The sequence below is a fragment of the Galleria mellonella genome, unplaced genomic scaffold (genome assembly GCF_026898425.1).
Source record: "Galleria mellonella isolate WM207_F2 unplaced genomic scaffold, CSIRO_AGI_GalMel_v1 utg19, whole genome shotgun sequence".
Taxonomy (NCBI): Eukaryota; Metazoa; Arthropoda; class Insecta; order Lepidoptera; family Pyralidae; genus Galleria; species Galleria mellonella.
The window spans coordinates 4,247,604-4,270,922 of NW_026442028.1; the positions used below are offsets into that span (position 1 = coordinate 4,247,604).

Here is a 23,319-nt window from a genome sequence, read left to right on the forward strand (position 1 = left end):
GGGAAGGATTTTGGCAGGAGTAACCACCTTGAACAAGGTAGGTTGGCAAACGCAGTTTGGCTTTTGGAGATGTTTTAAAAGGGACGCTATTGTCCATTCCTCGACTATCAAATTTCCTTTGACGCCTCTTACAATACCAGCTGGAAAGGAACGGATGACTCATTCTATTCTGGAACCACACGGCAATATCATATGAACGGCTTTTTTTTTACATTTAAAAAAATATATTATTTTTTTTGTTTGATTCATTACCTCTTTTATAAACATAATTATTGTCAAAGATTTGGACTTGATAGTAATCTTATTCGCATTTGGAAAGGTGAACAATGGGCCATCAATTGTTTTGATCGACCATGGCATATATTTAGTAAACTATAATATGCTGTGGCTTAAAACAGTTCCTTACGACAATCTATGAAGGCTTATGTTTTTATTTTTTTTATGGAACTTAGAATGACAAACAAGCTGACAGCCCACCTGATGGAAAATGGTAGCCGTCGCCTATAAACATGAGCAGTACCATGGACATAACAGAGTGTTTCACCCATGATACTCAGGTGTTATTCCTCTGTATGACTGCCATATACTCTTTTTGTTTAATTCAAACGATTTTTGCTTCTGATAAATGTTCAACAATAGATAGATAACAGCTGATGTGATGATGATAAAAAATTGCTGTAAACGTGTTATTATGCGGAAGTCCATATCACTGGTTATTTAATTAGAATTATTTTGTTTAATTCCGCTACCATTAGTATGTGTGTGACTGCCAACACTCGAAGATTGACCACCACTATCACTACCAGAAGTTCCACAACCGCTTCCTTCTTTTTAAAGTCTAAACCAACGACTAAATCAAAATTTCATAATTTTAACTCACTTTTAAACAAATCGCTGTGTGTGTCCCAGCATAGAATATACCATCCCTTCCTTTCCCGTGGGTGTCGTAAGAGGCGACTAAGAGAGCACGAGGGATGGACAGCAAAGTCCCTCTTAAAACACCTCTAAAAGCCTAACTGCGGCTGCCAACCCGCCCGCCAAGCGTGGCAATTACTGGCAAACCTTATAGGGAAAGCTTATGTTGAGCAGTGGACAGTTATAACAATAATAATAATAAATTAAACAAATATTCCGTTTTGTATATAGATGGATAATAAATTGTACATTCCTGTGCCAAATATGGTTTTCATTATACCAAGTTATCGTCCAAATCTCTGCATAATGTCCTTAACATTTGGATATTCTTGAATCTAGAGCATTTGGTTATAAATAATATTAGGTTTCCTAACTGGCTTAATGTCTAAATAGATCATAACTATCTTAATTTATAATCAGCCTCTGACATTTGGAATATGCATTTGTAAAGACAAGAACAGGACAACACCTGGTGTTAGAAGTCCACTTTTTCGTTGTTTCACTACGGAATTGACCCGGTATAGATTTTATTTATTAAAAAAAAATATATTAGCAGAGATAAAAAGAGGTCTCATGCTAATACCACAACATACATTAAGAAGACCATGCCTCATCTAAATAAAAGGAAAGAACTCAGACCCGGGAATAGTCGACCCCGGAATTTAAGATGGGGCAAAAAAGAGAATGCCAAAGTTTAATAACTCGACGGAGGTATGAACTCTCGAATCTTCTGATGTGAGCAGTCAACGCTTGCTTTGCCTCAATTAGTTAAATGCCCAGTAGTGGGATAATATTTAAGTATTATTATTTAAGTTTAACATCAGAATGCTTACCGCTAACACTATAAGTCAGATGGGTCGCGTACGATGTTTCAGCTATGCGGCAACAGACGCGCTGATATGAACTATTCCTAAAGTGCCACTAGATATAATAGTATTAGGACTTGGACACATGGAGGAAATATTTTAATAACAAGTTATAAAAAAACATCCTGCTTAATATTTTTATTTATATCACAAGCCGTGTGGTCCCGGCATGGAATGGGCCACTCCTTCTCTTCTTGTGAGGGTCGTAAGAGCGGACTAAGGGAGGCCGAGGGATGGACAGCAATGTCCCTCTTAAAATATCTCCAAAGCCTAACTGCGGTTGCCAATTTGCCTACTAAGCGTGGCAACTACTGGCAAAACCTGAAGAGGCTTATGTTTAGCAGTGGTCAGTTAGGGGCTGACATGATGATGACGATGATGGTACTATACCATATCAGCTGTTTACAATCCACTGCTGAACATTCCTCTCTCTATTGCAGTGTCTTGCCAGTAATGCCAAACTGTATGCCAAATGTAGCAAACATTTGGCAGACAGTTTGGCAATGCTATTCATTTGGTTATGTTTTAAGAAGAAAGTTGCTATCCATCTCTCGAACATTGAGTTAACTTATTCGTTTTTACGACACCCACTGGAAAGGAAGAGGTGGCTCATTCTATACCAGGACCACCCAGCAAATGACGTTATAAAGTTTAAAACTCCACTCGTCAATGGATCAGAGCCTTACACTCATGGGCAATACCAAAATTAGCGGCGACAAAACAGCGCGGGGTGTGCGCCGAATAAATCTTCCCGATATGTCGCGGCCGCTAGGTGGCGGCTCGATCTTGATAGGCCAGTATAGGTGCGCAGGCGCCGATGCGGCTATCTGATCGCCGCTAGAAGATAGGCCGTTAGATGCCAGTTTTATTTCGCTTTGTTACAGATTTCAAGACTCTCTTTATGTAGTATGCAATTGTTTTTTTTTTTTAAATCAATATTATTAACAATTATACTTCTTTAGAGTCATGTTTGTATTCTAATAATTCAAGATTTTCTTTAAAAAAAAAAAACAAGAACGTACGCAAAGATAGCACGGACGAATTTATTGAGAATCTTATGTTTTTAATCGCTTAAAATCATTTTATCACGGGGGAAGGGATTTTTAGTAACGTAGGCTAGTCCCATTGCTAGCAATATACTCTGTCAGGTTGACCACTCAGTCAGATCAGGAAATCATTGTGATAAATTCCAGGTATCCATCCATCTTCACGATGGGCTTACAGAGAAATTGTAGGTGTGTTGTCAACCTTTTAGGGTAGAATAAGCGTTTTCTCGAATATCACAGTGTAAGAAAACGTCTTTTTGACGTCTGTTCAACATGATTTTGATATGGCTCATATTAAATCATCCCATTGAAGTTTCGCCTGAGTCCTCGGGGTGCGGCTACTAAATAATTAAAATTAAATCCAAACAAAAACAAGAAACAATCATATTTAATAACGTGTCATAATGAAATTGCTGGAGTTGTGTGTTACGCATTTTATTTGACGGTTATTACGCAGTGGGACTAACCAGTAATTATTTTGGGCAAAACGTAAATATGTTAATGATACACCACTGAGGCGAGTCCGCAGTGGTCTGGTTGGATTTAGTATAAATATTATATTATAAGTTATTTTTTATGCAACTTAAAATGGCAAACAAGCTGACGGCCCACCTTATAGAAAGTGGTAACCGTCGCCTATAGATGTGAGCAGTAGCATAGACATAACAGAGTATACTGTTTCAGCCATGATACCCCCCATGCATTGCCATTCCTGAGTACACTATAAATTCACTGCTATATCCCACCCTTCAAACCAAAACACAGCCATGTATACAATTGACATAATTTCATCGTATCGTATCAGCTCTTAACTGTCCACTGCTGAACATAGGTCTTTCCCCTTAGGAGGGATTTTGCCAGTAGTTGCCACGCTAGGCAGGCGAGTTGGCAACGGCAGTTAGGCTTTGGTGATGTTTAAAGAGGAACGCTGCTACCTATATTTCGATCATTAAGTTCCCTTAGTCGCCTCTTAAGACATCCACGAGAAAGGAAGGAGTGGAATATTCTATAAAGGGACTACACGCTATTATGAGTCGTATTGTATTGTAATAAGTTATTAATTTTAAATTATTTTAATATTAAAACCGCAGTTAGGCTTTAGGGATATATTAAGATATATCAAGAGGCTGCTACATATACCTTGACCATTACATTCCTTTAGTCGCCTCATAGGATGCCTATGGGAAAGAAATGGGTGGCCAATATGGCAATTGATGTAATATTTTCTATAAACACTTATATTTATCTTCTTTAATAAAGGAATTTAGATTTAATCATTACTTAGATTAGGAAATAAGCAGAAGGCCCATCTGATGGAAAATGAGGATTGACGCTTATAGACGTGAACAGCGCCATGTACTTTACAGAATATACTGTAATACCCATGGTATTTCACTTCCATATTCCACCCTTCAAACCGAAACACAGTTTCAAAAACTCAAAAAATATTATTTTAGCTTCTACTGTCCCCACTAAGAACCCTCATATATATATATATATATATATATATATATATATATATATATATATATATATATATTCTCTTAATATATAAATTTCTCAAATATAATTTATGTACGAACATCGTATAGTTATATTTTTTTTTAATAAATTACCACGTGGATTTATTTTGTCTAGATGACGTCAGTGTGAATGCATACCGTACTCCGGGCCGGACGCGTTCGTACGTTGCTCCCGTTCCGAGCTGTCTATTCCTGAGATGTCTTAATAAATCTGCACCATCTTTGGTTATAATGACACGATTTTTTGGACGGTGACCGTTCGTGGTGCAATCTCAATTAGTGCGATATATTTTCTCGTTAAAATCGCCCGCGCAAACTGGCCCTTTCGGCTGTACTGCTGGCGAGAAAATCATTTCCAAAAATATTTTTCCATTTTTATTTTCTATTAAAAAATATAATACTCGATAATACGTCACCCTGTGGCGAACTAACCAGTTTTAAGGGGGGAAAGGGATTGTTAGTAAGGGGGATTCTTGGCTTGAGAGAAACTTTTTTTTATATTACTATGATACGCAAACAAACGTACAGCCTGTGGACGCCTATAAAATCAAGGATGTCACTCGCGCTTTGCCATTCCCTAAGAATCCTTAATACGCTCTGTTTGAAGAATCCCATGCTGTCTCTAGAGAAAACCTCAGCAGGAAAATCAATCGACAACCTGAGTATTCGCGGGAAGAAGCTCCGAAATTGGACATTGCGTGATCATTCTGGTCCAAAGGTGCAAGGATGGATTCGCCGCCAATGATGAGCGGTGCGATAGTGTAAGGTAGTTGTAGGCCTCGTATTAAAGAGTTCTTTAGAACACAAACCTTTGAATATACTATCTGGACTTGATGCGACGAAAATCCTGTCGTCTTCACGACGCGGTGCAATCCACGTCGAAATGTCGACAATAAAAAAGTATGTATGTATGTACTATATTATACTACTATACTTACGAACTCCGATTCATTTTGGCCAAGCCTATTCAGACTCTTTTGTTGTGGCTGCAATTAAATTATAGAACACACTTGCTCATTAAATTAGAAATAGCCCAAGCATTGAGATTTTCAAATCGCGTCTGAAGAATTATTACCTCTCACAATGCTGACGTACGTACTTATTGTATTTGTTTATTATATATAATATATATCTATCTATTTATACATATTTACTTATATATATTTTTATTAATTTATTTACAACTACCGGTGTTTTCAATTGTAAATACATGTTATTTATTTATTTTCAACTATAACATTTAAGTCGATTGGTACACATGTATGACTGTAACTAGTAATAAACTATCAGTTTATCTCATATTGGGTTTGCTGGAAAAAATCTTTTTTAGAAATAAGCTTGCCTTTATGCACTAGTATGTTCGTTTTTCTGGTACAATTAATTTATATGCACATTAAAGAATAAAGATTACTACTTATCTGCAAATTTTTTATCGCCTTAAGTCCCGATAGTGTATTTAAAAATTTGTATCTACAATGCTAAAGTTTTGAAGTCGTCTTACTTCATTGACTCCCTAATTTAAACTGTAGCACTGTCGCTCCTAACTGTACATCAGTCAATAACGTAAAGCTTCCATTATATATCACTAACGAGGTACATTTCTTTCTGCTGCGTAAACATCCGACTACGTATATGCGGGAATGCTGGACACGCGGACGCACTGAAAAACCAATGATTTGTGGGTACCACTGTGACATTATTCCAATTAAATTGAGTGACAAAAGTGTTGTCAAAACGAGAACATTGCACCTTGTTAGAGGAATTACAAACTTAACTGTCGGATATAAGGTCGCCGGTCGACTGACGTGTCGGCACTTTGATTGAATAGTGTCAGAAATGGAGCGATGGAGATAATGATACCAATTAAATCTGTTAAAGTTTTATTATGCTGACGCAGTAATTTGTAAGGCAGTTTATGTAGTTCATGTTACCCTTTGGCTTGTACAGCATTATTGAATTGAATTCTTAAGGGTCGAGTTTATTGAGAAACATCGGTAATATTTCTCGTAAATTAGACATACTGTCCTTGATAGAATGATACTAGCCTGCTATTACCACCAGACCAGCTTGATAATATAGTTGGGTTAATGTATAAATTTTACTACAATTTTCCATTTTTAGTGGTATTGTATTTTGTTGGTTTATTCATTCTGGCTTGATATAGAATTATATTTACATATAACATTAACTCACTTATTGATAGACATATGTATATAGACATTACAGAATATACTATGACGCATGTCAAACGTATGATGGTGGGACCACACGGCAGGGAGCTTAGCTATCCACTATAAAATTTTACTAGAGGGAGACTGTTCAAAAGTCACTTGCTTGGCCACCTCTATCCCATTAATGTTTCTACCGTGAAACAGTTGTGTTTGCAATACCATGTTTTGGTTTGAAAGGTGGGATATGGCAGTGAATTTACAGGGTACAGAGGAATAACACCCGTGTCCTCAGGAATGGCAACGCATGGGGGGATATCATTGGCGAAACAGTATACTCTGTTACATCCATGGTATTACTCATGTCTATAGGCGACGGTTACCACTTTCCATCAGATGGGCTCTCAGCTTGTTTGCCATTCTAAAATAGAACACATAAATAGAATACAATAATGAAAGCACAGCATCTTAGAGGCAGAAACCCGAGTATGATAGAGCTACATACATTCATACGAACGTCTTTTCCATGCTCTTTAAATATGATGCAGAATTCTTTTGAATTATTCAGTGTAACCGCTACTATTTGAACTACTGTTACTTACTAAGCTGAATATAATTACCTGAACAGGGATTGTCAATGTTGATCGATCATAAATTATGGAAAAATTTGAATATAATTATGGTAATTGACAATTCAAATTGACATATCCTGATTCTTATAAGGTTTTCTGAAAGTCCACATGGTTTGTACCAAAGATTAGTAGCCGATATTTGAAAAAAAAAATTAATAATTTTAAATATTTATTTCAAATTGAATATTTAAAAAATGCAATCGGCTGGTGACTTAGATCGAAGAACTGAGAACTAATGGGGAAGAAAATTCATGAGTGGAAGTACGAGCAAACGCATCTTAGGATGACCCTCCACTAGATGGAGTGATGAGCTCAAATGCATTGCAGGGAGTCTGTAGATGCAGGAGGCTCAGGACTGTTCTTTATAGCAGTCTATTGAGGAGGTCTATGTTCAACAATAGACAAATGACGGCCGAGATGATGATCATGATGACTTAAAAAATAAATTGATAAGGATTAAAATCTCTGAATGATGAATTACAATGATCATACATGAACTCATTAAATTTAAAATTTAATTTTCTCTCTATCAAGCTAAATGATTAATTAAAAAGTGTATTAAAAATATTACACAGATACTGTATTTTTTTTATATACTTTATCCTGAGAAGATAAAAAACATCGCTACAATAAGCATCTTAAAATTTCTATCACTGATAAGAATTAGCAGCGAATTTTTAAAAGAGGGCAAGCACAAAAGTTCCTGGAAAGTTTACAGTGTCACAGTATTTTCTACCTGAAAAAAGGCTCTCTTCCAATAATTATACGTTTTTAATGATTTTTTTAAAAATAACATGATAAAAGTATTAAAGTACAATGACCTACATATTTTTTATACAAGCTGACGGTCCACCTAATGGAAAGTGGTAACCGTCGCCTATAGACATGAGCAGTGCCATGGACATAACAGTTGCTCAATACTGTGTCGCCCATGATACCTCCCTTCCATGTGTTGCCATTTAAACAAGAAGAATTTTAATCTTTATACAACTGTTCTATATAGTCACGTCAGGTCCCTGGCAGATGTAAATAAAACTACCTTATATATAAGGCACTCACGTTTATTCTCTTCAAATATATTAAGATTTATTTTATAAATGTAAAAAAAAACATATAAAAATATCGTATCACTGATAACAACAACTGAGTTTGAATATCACTTAATCAGTACAGATTTACATGTTTAGTGAAATTGAAGGTAGTCTGATAAAAATTTTGCAAAATTATACTTCTTATAACATTTTAAATTAATTATGAAAGTAAGTCTTTGTTTACGTATATTTGACCTAAAGGATTGATTCGTATTGTAAATTGTAAAATTCTATTGTTTTTATTACATTCTATTGTAATTGTAAAAAAAAAAATTATGACACTAATTGTTCAATAAAATGGCACGTCATAGTTGTAACGTAACAAATTGTATTAAATTATCAAATAAATCTTTTTTATTTATTTATTATTAATTAAGGTAAGTGTATTTGAAATCTCATATTAAATATCGAAGATATATTTTTGAGCAAAATAAAAACAAAACATTGTAATTTAATTTAATTAAAAACTGCCTATTTATTAAGTACTATAAAATGTTGTACTAATATTGAAACTATTTTTAAACATTTTTTTTTATATAAAATTCCAATGACTTCCCAAAAAAATTTCCAGCAAAAAAGAAATCTATTCTATTATAAATTCAGACAATATTAAGTACTTATTATTTTGAAATTTTACCTATGAACCTATCAAATCAAATATTAACTATCAGTTTGAGCATCATTAAAAAGGAAAGTATTAAAATTATTTAAAATCTCTAAGAAAATAAAAACGAAACAAATAACAAAATAACACACAAGCAATTACACTAGTTTACAATTATAAATTACAAAAAAAAAAACTAATTAAAAATTGTAACCTACAAGAAAATGACTCAATACACTGGCCTACGAACTAAAAAATAAATACTTATATAATTTTCAATATAAATCTCCTAATATTATACAATTAACGAGAATTATCTAAACTTATTTGTACACGTAAATTTTGAGCTTTGCATTCACTGGCCACTTATCCCTTTACTTAAAACTAAAATGGTAAGACAAAAAATAAACTGGCATAATTTGTGAACAATTACTGGCATCAATTAATATACACAATATTTTTATTACTATACAAATTTGATTATTTATTTCAACATAATATTTTTTTAAACAGAATTATACCTTTTTCAACTTTAAGAATTGCTCAGTACAAAATGTAGAATGCACTATTTTTTAGTCATTCCAATCTATACATAGTAATAATAACACCCAGATCATTTTCCCAAGATTTCATAACTTCATCACCCAAACTAAAAATACTATCTACACAAATAAAAAAAAAATAACAATACTTAAAACAACTGGTAGTAAGATCAGGTAATCAGGAAGAGGGGAATGTACAATTGCTTAAATACTGTATGGCGGTAGCATTTTAATTATAAAATTTTAACTCTTTTAATTAATACTTTTAACTACCATATATACATATAAATAGAGAAACAAAATGGCTCCTTTGACTCACGGTTACTAAACGTTAGTTACTAAATTTCATCCAGTCATTGGCACTTCCTCTGTTCTTTTCGGAACTAGAGACAAATCTAGGGGATTTTTCATTATGTCTTTACTATTGTCATCACCAAGGTCAATTCTTAATTCTGGTTCCGAATCACTAACTTCTTCGTTCTTGGGACTTCTGTACAGTAGGGCTGTTGATTTTATTGATAGGTCTATTGGTTGATCTTGCTCGATCGCGACTCCCGCCACCGCTGGGGAATGTAGTAAAGTCTCCCCACCATTACGATTCTGCCAATTGGAAATTGCTGGGGGAACTGATCTCATCACACTCATGTTTGTTGCTAAAAATGGCCTCGGAGAAAAACTCGGGGAAGCTGATACAGGGCCGAATGGCGAGGAGGGAGGCAAAATTGACGGTTTTCGTTTTCTGACATCTTTATTTTGATTTCTAATAGCTTGTAATCTTACATCTTTTTCACTGCAAGGCGAAGACGTTGGTCTGAATATACTTAAACCGCTAGTACTTCTAGAACTATTATCGTCTTCTGGATCAGCTGAGGACGCGCCAGAATCGGACGGCGATACGCTTTGCCGCGTTATGTCTTCTGTATAGTGACTTTTCTCGGAGTTCTTATAATATTCGGCTAAAGCAGCTGCCGGTAAGAGATTTGTAGGCAAAAATGACGGATTCATGGACGAATTGAATGTTGGTGGGGATTTATTTGTTTGTAATTGATTTATCTGCTGTTGTTGCTGCTCCTGCAGTAGACAGTGTATCTTAAACCAGTTCGATCTCCGTCCATATCTCGAGCCCGACTTGGACATGCCGACTAAAAGGCATTTCCGTAACCTACAAGCCTTACAGGCCGTTCTATTTTTCTTATTTATTACACATTCACTATTATTCTTGCATTCTGATATCGAAGATATGTTGTTGTACGTACGCCCGAAGAACGACTGCAATAAAAGAGAAAATTGCGATATTAATAACGAGAAATTAAAAAAGGGCACACGTTACACAAAAACCTGAGCCGCTTTTGGATATTCGCGTGCATTAATTTTGCGTAAAATATAGACAGACTTCCGTCGGCATCGCATAAGGAATAGCAATTTATAAGCGATGCTGTTAATAAGAATCATCTGTGGTCCCATTCAATTCGCTCCGTCCCTGCTCGGAATTAAAAATTACATTTTTCAAAAAGTCATCATAAAGAGCACTGCGAGGCGTATTAAAATCTGGGTCAACACGAATAAGGCTGTATCTCACACTTAATATTGCTGGAGTGAGTTCGACGCGGGTCCTGTTGCGTTGCGCCTCTCGACATAAATAATGGGGGTCTTTCGCGGATTTTTAAAATAAATTTGGAAGTTACCCCGCTGCGAGCGGTCTCGGGCCTCTTCTTTCTCAATTAAACTCGTACGAAAGCGTAAAATATGTGATTGTGCTACAGTTTCACTCCATGCCGTCGTGTGGCCAGTACACTTTCAGCAGTAAATAACGATCTGTCCCATTATTTGGGATTATAACAATATTTTGTGTTGCAATTTGCGGTTATTGCTTGCATACCTTATTTGAATACTTGTATTTGTAATACGAAATTAAAAATGATCCTACATAAACTATATGTTCTAAATTGCTCTAAAAAAAAACTGTTATTGTATCATAAAAAAAAAATTGTAGATTTAATCAAAAGATATCTATACGATACGGTTGTTCACCAAAAAATAAAAACGCATAAATCAAAGCTCGATGATTTAGATGCCAAAACAAGCAGTAACTGTCAACACCCAAAGATAATATTTATAGCGCACTTCAAACCGGTATTCACTTAGAAATGACGCTAGCTAATTTGTCATAATGCGGTTTCCAACCAGTTAACTGTCACTGTATCATCATAGTTTGCAATCTGTTTGTTCAACCATTTCAAACACGGTGGGACACTGTGTGCTGCTGTGTGCCTTTAAGAAGTACAACTTCTGAGTAGATAGAGAGGGAAATTCGCGAACGCACATGTGAGTCAGTAGATTAGAAATTTCAGATAAGTCCCTCTTCCTTATGAGTGTGGATCGCGCGTTGTTGATATCTCTAATTGAGCCGTGCCTCGTCGAGTACGTGACTTGATTTGCTTTTGTTATGCGAAATAATGATTTAGTAATGGCACTGACCAATTACCCGCCAAGATATGACCCGAGGATGCCCGTCTGTAATGCACGGTGAATTTATTCATGTTTTCGCATATACATTGCTTGGATTTATTTAATATTATAAACTTGTTATTATTTTATCTATACTTATAATAAATCTGTAGAGAGGTCGATTCTGTACATGAAATATATTTCCAAAATAACCATCAGGGGGTTATTAGTGATCGATACTGATGCCAAAAATGTAATCAGTAAAATTTTTGTCTGTTTGTATGTTCATTATAGAAACAAAAACTAGTCGACGGATTTTAACGATACTTGGTACAATTATTCTTCATACTCCTAGGCAGGGTATAGTATACTTTTTATCACGCTACGATCAATAGGAGCAGAGCAGTGAAGCAAGATGTTTGGAAAACGAGAAAAGTTACTCCATTTTTAAGCTTCCGTCGCATGTGCAGATTTAATGGCCACTTTTTAAAATGTTAAAAATATCCACCAGGTGCGACGCCGGGACGGCCCGCTAGTGTGGAATAAAAAAATATTTTTTGATAAAAAAAATAAAGTTAATGTAGTATATTTTGAAATACCAGAGAAGACTGCACAAAAGTCGATTGCTTGGGTACCTCTGCCTCATTCGTGTTTCTATCGTGAAGCAGTTGTGTTTGCATGGCTGTGTATCAGTTTGAAGGCTGGGATATAAAAAAAAAATGTTCCCCGAAAAAAGAAACCAACTTTAATTGTAGCAGTTATTTCAATTTAAAAACTAAACTACTGTGCCGATTTTGATAAAATTTCTACAGGACTAATCTGTAAATATATCCTTTCAGATAAAAAAGAATTTTTCAAATCGGTTCACAATTGACGGAGTTATGAGGTAACAAACACAAAAGAAAATACAATCGAATTGATAACCTTCTACTTTATAAATTCGGTTGAAAATACAATAAACTATAGGATGGAAATTTAAGAACAGTATGGTATGTTTTGTGTATGTATCTCTCGTTTATCTACATTATGTATCGTTTATTTATGTAATTTTAGTATGTATGTATATCAATAATTACTAGTACCGCATTCGAGTATTTTGACACTTGCCTATGGTTGACTGGCAGAGAATGCTTTTAGCATTAAGTCCGCCATGTACACATATTTGTACTAATGAATAAATAAAATAAATAAATTATGTCTATAGGCGACAGTGGCATTTTAATTGTAAAAACAACTGAAATAGCTTACCATTATTTTTACTGACAATGCTTGAGTTCAAAGGTTACCAGTTAGAAACCAGTTAAGTATAAAAGACAAAAATATATATATAAATCAAACCGATTATTGTTATAAATAGTGAGATTAATAATTTATAATATTTTTTTTTTCACGGATCTATATGATTATTATATGTATAATTAATAAAGGATTTATTAATATTTTTATTGCCTTAAAATATATTTTATAATGATGGTTATAGTAACATATTTGGTTACATGTTTTTCCATTATACACATAAATTGTAATTTATATTAACACATATCCACTCTAATTAAGTTTATCCTGTTATTTACATAGAAATGTTGACATAAGACATAAAATAGTTGCAAATTAGTCGTGTGTTCGGATGGAAGCTCTAATATCACCACCCACGTTTATTGGTTTGAATTCAGAATACAAAAGAATATAAATTAGAAAGCAGGAAATCGCTTTATGGGCTTGAACTCTATAAATTGTTTGCGAACTTTTAAAGCGTTTATTTTGACAAATATATTTTATTTTTTTAACTTTATGTATAAAGGTTTCGTATATCTATTAGTATAATAATAACTTTAATAATATTGTAAATGTGAAAGTGGATTCGTATGTTTGTTACAGCACTTTAACGTCTAAAAAATTCACTATGAAATTTGGTATATGAAAGATGGAGAAATATCAAGTCATGCGTACGAAGTTGAGGGTAAAAGCTACTACAATAATTATGACAGGACGAAAGTTGAAGTTATGATTATACTAAGGTATTATGCGTACTTAATTTTCTACCTATTATAAATATCTATTAAATAAATATCATTTACCAGAGGGAGACTGTACAAAAGTTGTTCCCTTGGGTACTTCTGTCGCTTTTTTTAATGGATGATAATGGAATGGTAACGTCTGAGCTATCAGTATACGCTGGCGGGGCGCCAGTAAGGGATGGTAGGTGTGAATGAAAATGCAAGTGAGTTAGCCCATCGTGATGAATACACCTGGAATTCAATACGATGGTATCCAGGGGGGACCACGGGAAGGTCGACCTGATAGGGTATATTGTTAATAATGGGTTTGATAGTCTGCATTACCTCGTGTCGTGAAGTCACTATGCTTGCATAACTATGTTTTGATTTGAAGTATGATTAATGGGATATATATATATATATATATCACCGCATACTATCCGTATGTCTGTATATCTTACAAATAATAAAATCACTATGGAAATTACTATAATCTACTACGAGCAGTCATTCTATCTCGCAAAAACAATATGACAAACTTCCAAAGAATGCAGTACGCGTGGGCGCAGATACGATTCTTACGACTCTAGAGACGTTTTCATATAAAAAAAAAAACATTACATGTACTTATTATACAAGTACCATCGTACCGTACCAGCCGTTAACTCTCCACTGCTGGGGGGAAGGGATTGTTAGTAATGCGGTCTGTCAGTCCCATTGCTAGCAATATACCGTGTCAGGTCGACCTCCACGTGGTTCCCTCTGAAAGCTATCGTGCTAAATTCCAAATGTATTTATCACGGTGGGCTAACTGACCTGCTTTATCTTCACTTATCATCCCTCACTGGTGCCCCGCCAGTGTATACCGATAGCGCAGGCGCGGTTACCATGCCATTATCATTCATTAAAGAAGAAAAACGTAATCCGTAATAGAGTGGTAAGAGGTTATCTTCCATTTTCTTTTTGAAACTCACGAATGTAACTTTCGTTCCAATAATACTCCCCAATTGTCTTTCCCCTTTTTTTTTTTTTTTTATACAACTTAGAATGGCAAACAAGCTGACGGCCCACCTGATGGAAAGTGGTAACCGTCGCCTATAGACATGACATCCCCTCTCACCTTACTGGTTACGCTTCAAACTCTTTTCTCCTACATTCTTCACGACTCTAGAACGCGCTTCCTAATGCCATTAAGAGACTACCGACTAAACCGTCTTTCAAAAAAAGCATTCACGGTCACTTTTTATTTTTATCCGAGCAATAAGTGCTTTATATTATTCCCAAATTCGTGTATAATATAGTATATATCATATATGTGTAAGTATATTTGTTATTCATATATATATTTATTCGTTTGTATATGTAATTTTAGTATGTATGTATATCAATAATTAGTAGTGCCGCATTCGAGTATTCTGACACTTGCCTATGGTTGACTGGGAGAGAATGCTTTTAGCATTAAGTCCGCCATGTATACATATTTGTACTAATGAATAAATAAATAAATAAGAGGTATGTTGACTGTTACCATGGAACGTGAATCCAACATGGCAGATAGCGAGTCTACCGCCTGCGCTCGGGTTAATTTGTTTTCTTATCCGTGTTTTCGATTGTTTTTTTTTTATATATATAATTAATTAGTACAATCAATTCTCGTATCATTATACGTGAGATATATGAACGAAATTTAAAGTTTCATTAAAAAATTAATTAAGTTTGTAAACGAAACGGAAATCGAAGCGGAAATAAACAGCATGTTATTACTTTGTGGTCAGCCGAATCGTCCATCTTGTTTAAATTGATGATAAATAATTGAAATCAAATATAGATTCAGTTCGATTCTATGGCAGTCGTAACAGTAGTTTTAGGGTTCCTTTCAGATAAACAAACAGCTAGAAAGGAACCCCTCTAATTTATATTTGGCCATTTTTTCATACTAACATACTGGATGGCTCAGTTGATGGAAAGTAGTTATAGTCATTTATAGACATGAACAACACCATGGATATTATGAGGTACCATGGTATTTCTCATTTCTGAGAAGTAAAATGGTATGCTTCTATATTTTGTATTTTCACAATCAAATATCCTCTCTTTAAGTTAAAATACATAAAAATAAAGAAAGATCTAAGAATAATAACCAAAAACAAAACAATATTACTCATATTTTTTACTAGTTATTTCCCGTGATTTTGCGCGCGTAATTTAGTATATAAAGCATTCTATATGCTGACCTACCTGTACCAAATTTAATTCCGATCAGTTTCATAGATTTTGCGTAAAAATATAACGAACATTTATCCATTTATTTATCTATTTATTTTTTCTTGAATATTTTTCTTTCCCAATTATACGAGTACAATATTATCATACCTACTTGTACAATGATTAGTTAAAAGTACTTTTCAAGGTAACCTTAGTTGATAATTGATAATTGATAATTCTTTATTTAATAAAAGTTTACACCTAGTTACATCCACTAGCCACCGAACTAGGCTGAGCCTGTATCTCAGTGGTTAGTTAAAAACTTCCTTTGACTTAACATAAGACGGTACAATCTAAAACGTAAATACACTCATTACTTAGTACTCTAAGGTTACCTTGAAAAGATCGCTCTCAGCAATAAGACCGCCTTACTGTACTTATACAACTGTATCGTTACATTTATTAATTGTCTTGCTTATTCCCTATATTGTATAATGCAAATAAAGTATACACATTTATTCATTTATCCATCCATTCTTACGATCACCAGTTACTTGGTCACATATATATATATATATATATATTTGAATTTTAACATGTGATACCTAAAAACGATGCCAGTGTTGTTATATAAAACAGTTGCCAGATTGGCTGTTCTTTCGAAATTTGTGGTAAAAATTTGTCTTGAAACAATTTATATATTTAAAGATAATTTAAATTGCTACGTCCAGCAGGGACGGATAACGGCTGAGATGATGACGATGATGATGCTGAAGAATTTCTGGTAATTCTTCTGAGAGTTTTAATATTTGTAAAGATAACTTTTAATGTAATTTTATTGCCTTTAGTAGTAAAATATACCTCTATTATTATTCAAGGCAAAAAAAAAATTACGTTAAATGTTAATGTAGAAAGAGAGAGTTTTTTTGTTTAGTGGATGATAATAGAATGATAATCTCGCCTGCATTAACGGTATACCCTGGCGGGGCACTAGTGAGAGATGATAGGTAAGAGGGAAAAGGCAGGTCAGTTAGCCCATCGTGATGAAGAGACCTGGAATTCAGCACGATGGTTTCCAGGGGGGACCACGTGGAGGTCGACATGACAGAGTATATTGCAAGTAATGCGGACTACCAGTCCCATATATTTCCCCACCCAGAGAGAGAGAGTTAATTTAGGGTCGGCAATGTGCCCCAGACGCCCTCAGTGTTACTGCCGTCTATAAACTACTGTGATACTTTCCATCAGACGGGCTGTATGCTTGTTTAACAACTTCGTAGTACAATAAAAGACACACTTTTTTGTTGCTAATCATCACAATTTTTGGTTGAAAATCGAATAAAAATTGTAATATAAAAACCGTATAATTTTGTAATAGAAAAAATAAATTTAGGCAGAGATATATAATCGTATCTGGCAACACTTATAAACATAACTGTCCAATGCTATTTGTCGCAAGTGAATCCGGCGCGGTCAAAGTTTAAACTCTTGTGCAATACTGTGACCGCGGTTAGCCAACGCGACGGTGTCTGCGACATAGGTTTTTATGTCCTAACGTTACACAATTCGCTTTAATCATAAATGGTTACTTGATAGGTGTATCTTTATTAAATTATAAATAGGTACTCATATTATTAATTTACGAAACCATTTTTAGAATTTTAATTAGACCCAGTTTCCTAAACCAGAGGGAGACTTTGTACAAAAGTCGATTGCTTGGGTACCTCTGTCCCATTCGTGTTTCTACCGTGTAGCAGTTGTGTTTGCATGGCTATGTTTCGGTTAGAAGGGTGGGATATGGCGTGAATTTACAGGGTACAGAGGAATAACACCTGAGTCCTCAGGAATGGCAACGCATGGAGGGTGTCATGGGTGAAACAGTATACGTCCATGGTCAGTTATGTCCATGGTACTGCTCATGTCTATAGGCGACGGTTACCACTTTTCATCAGGTGGGCCGTCAGCTTGTTTGCCATTCTAAGTTGTTTAAATTCATCATGATGGGCTAACTGTCCTGTTTTCATTCTCATCTATCACCCTTCACAGGTGCTCCGCCAGCGTATTCCGTTAGCGCAGGCGGGGCTACCATACCATTTTCATCCACCAAAAAAAAAAAAAAATAGTTACTAATTGCGAACAATAATACTCGCATGACTACGATATTATTTGAAAGATATTTTGTTGTTGGCTTGCTTCAACAATCCCTTTCCCCCCATTAGTAACTAGTTGGGCGTTATAACATTGCATTGTACCGTTTATTGACATATTTCGTATTATTGTTTTTGCTTATGCAAAAACAACTACCGTAGTGGTTCTTTGACTTATGAGTCGTTATGGTGCATATATTTAAATTACATTAGACAATGCCTCGTGTGTATGAATGTTGAACAATAGTTTATGGCTGTAATGGCGCACGGTGGCAGACCACGGTCGCTCGGTGTTCTCACGGCGAGTGACGCCTATCGCTCTTACACGGCCCTTAGCTTTGTGATGAACAGAGCGGTAGCGATTTAATATTGTCTAATTGTAAAAATTAATTATATTATTATTACATATATTTATTTATAATAAGTTTACTATTGTAATCTTTTGGAAGAAGCAATAAAGAGTATCTATCCATCTATATCTATCTATGGCTGTATCTCGCTGTTTTGCCCGCGTGAATTAGGCTAAAATAAATCCAAACTTCTCAATTCTGATGGTAATCTTTACAAATTTGGACAGTCATGACATTAGACATTTTTGGTATTCTACATATTGGATGGTAGTAAGTAATAAATTACTGTCGCTTGATATCCTCACTGTGATCTATCAGTTGTTCAGATAGTAACTAAGTTGAGCCGTTATGAGTGAGCGGTAGTGATATATACCTATATATCTATAAATGTTATAAACAGAATGTAGCTATACAAGTAAGTAATGTACTTTATTTTTATTTATTTTGGAAATGAATAATACTATCATACATTGTAAATGCCACGATGGTTTTATGCTGACTACCATTAAAAATTCAAAACTGCCCTAATATTTTAACAATAAATAACTTACAACATAATATGGAGTATTACAAGAAACGTGCTTACAAACATTTAAAAGACTGGCAACATACTAGTAACTCCCCTTGTGTTGCAAGTGTTTATGCGATAGTAATCACTTCCCATTAGGTCATATATCTATCTGTTTGACTCCCTAACAATATAAAAAAAAACTAATAATTTGATATATTAATAATTAGATATTGTCTGTAGCTTTATACGAATGTTGTTATGTTTCCACTTTCAAGTTGAATTTTCTAAAAATTGTTTTATAGCTAAGAAAATTAATAAAAAAATAAACACGATGATCCTAAATTCAACTTTCTAGAGTTATCATAATTTAAAATACGTAAACGCTGAAATCTATATTTTACCATGGTCACACTTGACTTATAAAAAATAACTATCAAATATTTACATCCACTAAATCAGAATGTCTAAGAGCAATGTTCAACACTTGTATCTGAAATTCTCCTACATTCATGCAAAATAAATTCCAATCCATTGCATTTCTTTATCAAACCAACTATAAAGTTCATTGAGCTTAAAACGAATCTTTTTTTTACTAAAACAGTAAATTAAATAGAATGTAAACACAAAACGCTATCCGCTCCGCTCCTTACTCAGTTCACAGTGTACTAGAATGAAAATCGCTGGCCGCGGGCGATGCGTGCGTTTAGTAGCATCGGGTACTGCGACCTATATTCCTATATTTATTTAATCTTACCATATAATGACTAGTTATAAACAATACTAGATATGCATAGTGATGGATGCTATCATTTATGTAATCGAATAAGTTAGGGTTGTCATATTTAATTTTTAATATTTTTTTTTATTTTTATTTATTTGGAGTCTTTTGTGAGGCCGGTCATAAAAATATAAGCCATTTTTTTTTTGTATATGTATAAAAAATATATTACGCCGACCCTAAATAATAATTGGGATAAGGGTAGGAAGATGATGATGATTTGGAGTCTTTTGTGCTTTTAGGCACGTCGGTTTCGTTAGAACATCATGAGGTTTATTCGAACAGTCAATAATATAATAAAAAAAAACAATTTTACGAGTAGTTTTGAGATTCATTATCATTATTTCGGCCTTTAACTGTCCACTGCTGGCCATAAGACTTTCCCATAAAGGGAGTTTTGCTAGTAGTTACTACACTTAGCACACGGGTTGGCAACCGCAGTTAGACTTTTAAAGTTTATTGCTCATTCCTCTACTATTAAGTTTCCTTAGTCGCTTTTTACAATACCCATGGTAAAGGAAGGGGTGGACTATTCTATGCCGGGACCACACGGCCGAATTTTGAGATAATTATGAATTAATAAAATTTTCAAAAATATGTCTTTTTAATATTGACTCGCTTCAAATAATACAGCCAAAATACTTAGCTTCCATAAAGATTTTGAACATACATATGTACCTACGTACATACATACTACTACATATATACGTAAAAATAAAATAGTATTTTGTTAGGAATAAATATTTTTTTTCTTTTATTCTTGTAAATGACATCATCGGCTGTTGTGGTGGACGTGTTTTGTTTTTCAAATCTACAAGTTCGGTTATTAATTTTTTTTGTTAACTAATGCTTAAGTTGAAATTGATATTAGGCACATTTCAATATGTATCACAGTTACGGTTATTATAATTGATATACACATAAAAAATTCAATCTGTATATATTATATTCAGTAATACATAAATACCAACGACCTGTATAATTCGAAAGAGCAACCTTTGACAGACTTAATTAGAATGCAGGCTATAAATTACAAATATAGCATTTCATAATAAACACAGACTGGCCCCCGGCCGTATACTTTCACCTGTATTGACGAATCATATTTAATGCGCAGTTAATGATGACAAAGTGTCATTTCGATAGGGTGACCATGTATAGGCAGTTTTCAGGACTTTTCTCCCCCTATTATTATTATTATTTCCAAAAATCCACATCTTGCCTCTTAAAGAGAGGAGATGGCAAACTAACCCCCGGCAAAATAACAGTCGACCGGGGTTCAGGGCCCCAGGGAGAGAAACCGGCGTACAATGCGGGCAGAATCTAAGAGAACCGCTTTCTGCGTCTTTCCCGAGAGTAAGCCGCCTCGGAATCCCAACCGTCTGAGATGTTTTATTATTATTATTATTATTGTTATTGAGAGAAGGGTTTTTCAAGCAGAAAAAGCTGTGTTACTGCGACCTTTCTATGATCTTTTGTGTTCACCTTCTTTTAAAGTTCGGTGCTAATTCCTATCAGTGATAGGAATTTAATTAAGATGTTTTTTTTGTAGCGATGTTTTTTAACTCCTCAAGATATAGTGTGTTTTCCAAAGGAGACATGTCGTTTATATATGAGTACACTCAAATTATTGGAATACTAAAATTTTATTTACTCTAAACTAAAAATTAAACATCAATAATCAATAAATTGCACAACAATTACAGAGCAACTATGTAATCAATCAATCAAAATCAATTAATTTCTATAAAATGGACGTCCCACAAAACACACCACGTGCAGTCACCACACAAATGGCCTACACACCAAATATCTAAAATGTATCGAAACAGTTTTGTGACTTCACCTGACCTGCGCCTACGCACGGTGCTCTATGCAAATCGCGCGCATTACTAATGAGTGTTTTTTTTTCTTATTTAACTTTTAGCGCCGCATTTCTCCGAAACAAATGATTGGTTGACACAATACGAATCTTAATGGGTAATTTAATACAAACAAAGATTGGACGTTTTATATTTGTCTGTGTCAATATTATAATGTGTCGGTTTTCACTAGAATCCATTTATTGCCTCTTTTCTCTTGTGACAACTTTCCAAATTATTCCAATTTTTTAATAAATAGTTGATCGTACACTATAACCTGTTAATGTCCCATCATTGGGCATAAGGAAAGGTTATTGACCTTCTAGTACCACGTTGGATGATAAACAATAGAAAAGAAAGAAGTATAATTATAAAAAATAACGATTTGAAAATAAAGAGGTAAAGATTTCTATTCTATTATACACTAAAGGTTCTTGAATAGTGACCATGTGGAAGCAAGAGTCCTGTAGAATGACCCTCGTGAGATATTATAACGACTTCATATATCATAGCAATGAAACACAGATAGGTTACGATGATGTATATGTATATATTTAATTTACTTTATATAAAAAAATCTCATCTATTATATATATATATATATATATATATATTACCTGACTTATATTATAAATGTGGATTTATAAGTCAGTAAACATGTCCCGGTCACGCAGACGACGTCGCGGGTAAAAATTAGTGTTATATACAAAATAAATGAAATGTCAAAAGGTTATGATCTCAATTCGTTATTTGAATATATAACATATATATATACCGGATCTCTTCAATATATTTAGGATTGCTGTATACTAGGCAACAGAGATGCGACAAATACGAGTTATGGCTGTTTTAACTTATATAAGAGCTTATTAAACAAATTATATAGTATAAAAAGTCACGAAATTAAGCGTTAAGTATCCCCGTGTGAACCGCAAGCTGCGAGAGTTATCACCGCCAGCCACTTGTGGCGGTAACTTGTTGCCTTCCACCTGCGTCCGTACCATAGTTATTAGCTATTAATTTATTCGAGTCACGCATTTGAGTTTTAAACTATTTGGACAGAAAAATAGATGCGTACACTACTATCCACTATTCTTTCTATTTACTATTTTATTTTTAACGAATTTTAATTTGAATTGTATAAACATACATTTACAGTATTAAGATTTTCCGTGTGGTTCCGGCATAGAATAAGCCACCCATTCCTTTCTCACTGGGTCGTAAGAGGGGACTAAGAGAACTTAATGATCGAGTGTTAGGCAACGGCGTCTCTCTTAAATCATCAACAAAGTCTAACTGTGGTTGCTGATCCGCTTGCCAAGCATGACAACTACTGGTAATATAAAACAAGACTTATGTTCAGCTATAATTAATGGCTGATAGATTTGGTGAGTTTTTAATTTCTTTTACTTGTTACATTTTATGTATTCTGTAAATATCATCTACAATATATGATGAAAATGCATACTGTTAGCAGTAAAATAAAATTATAAGAGACAGTGACGATGTTTTAGTGACCAAGTCATAGATGGCGCATGCTACTCGCCACAATCTGTCACTTAGTGTACAGAAGCCCTTATCGTAAAGCATAATAAGTTTAACCAATATTAGTCATATACCCAATATACCAGTTT

The 23,319-nt window shown here is 34.3% G+C and overlaps 1 protein-coding gene across 2 annotated transcripts in view; it reads right to left on the reverse strand.

Moving 5' to 3' along the window:
• Nucleotides 1-8,203: 8,203 nt before the first annotated feature.
• LOC113511373 (protein embryonic gonad) overlaps nucleotides 8,204-23,319 on the reverse strand; it is a 179,657-nt gene continuing 164,541 nt past the window's right edge. For both annotated transcript variants that reach the window (XM_052894099.1, XM_052894098.1), the window contains one exon: nucleotides 8,204-10,656. In XM_052894099.1, the coding sequence (XP_052750059.1) occupies nucleotides 9,733-10,656 (924 nt within the window). In that variant the 3' untranslated portion in view covers nucleotides 8,204-9,732. The remainder of the gene's footprint in view (nucleotides 10,657-23,319) is intronic.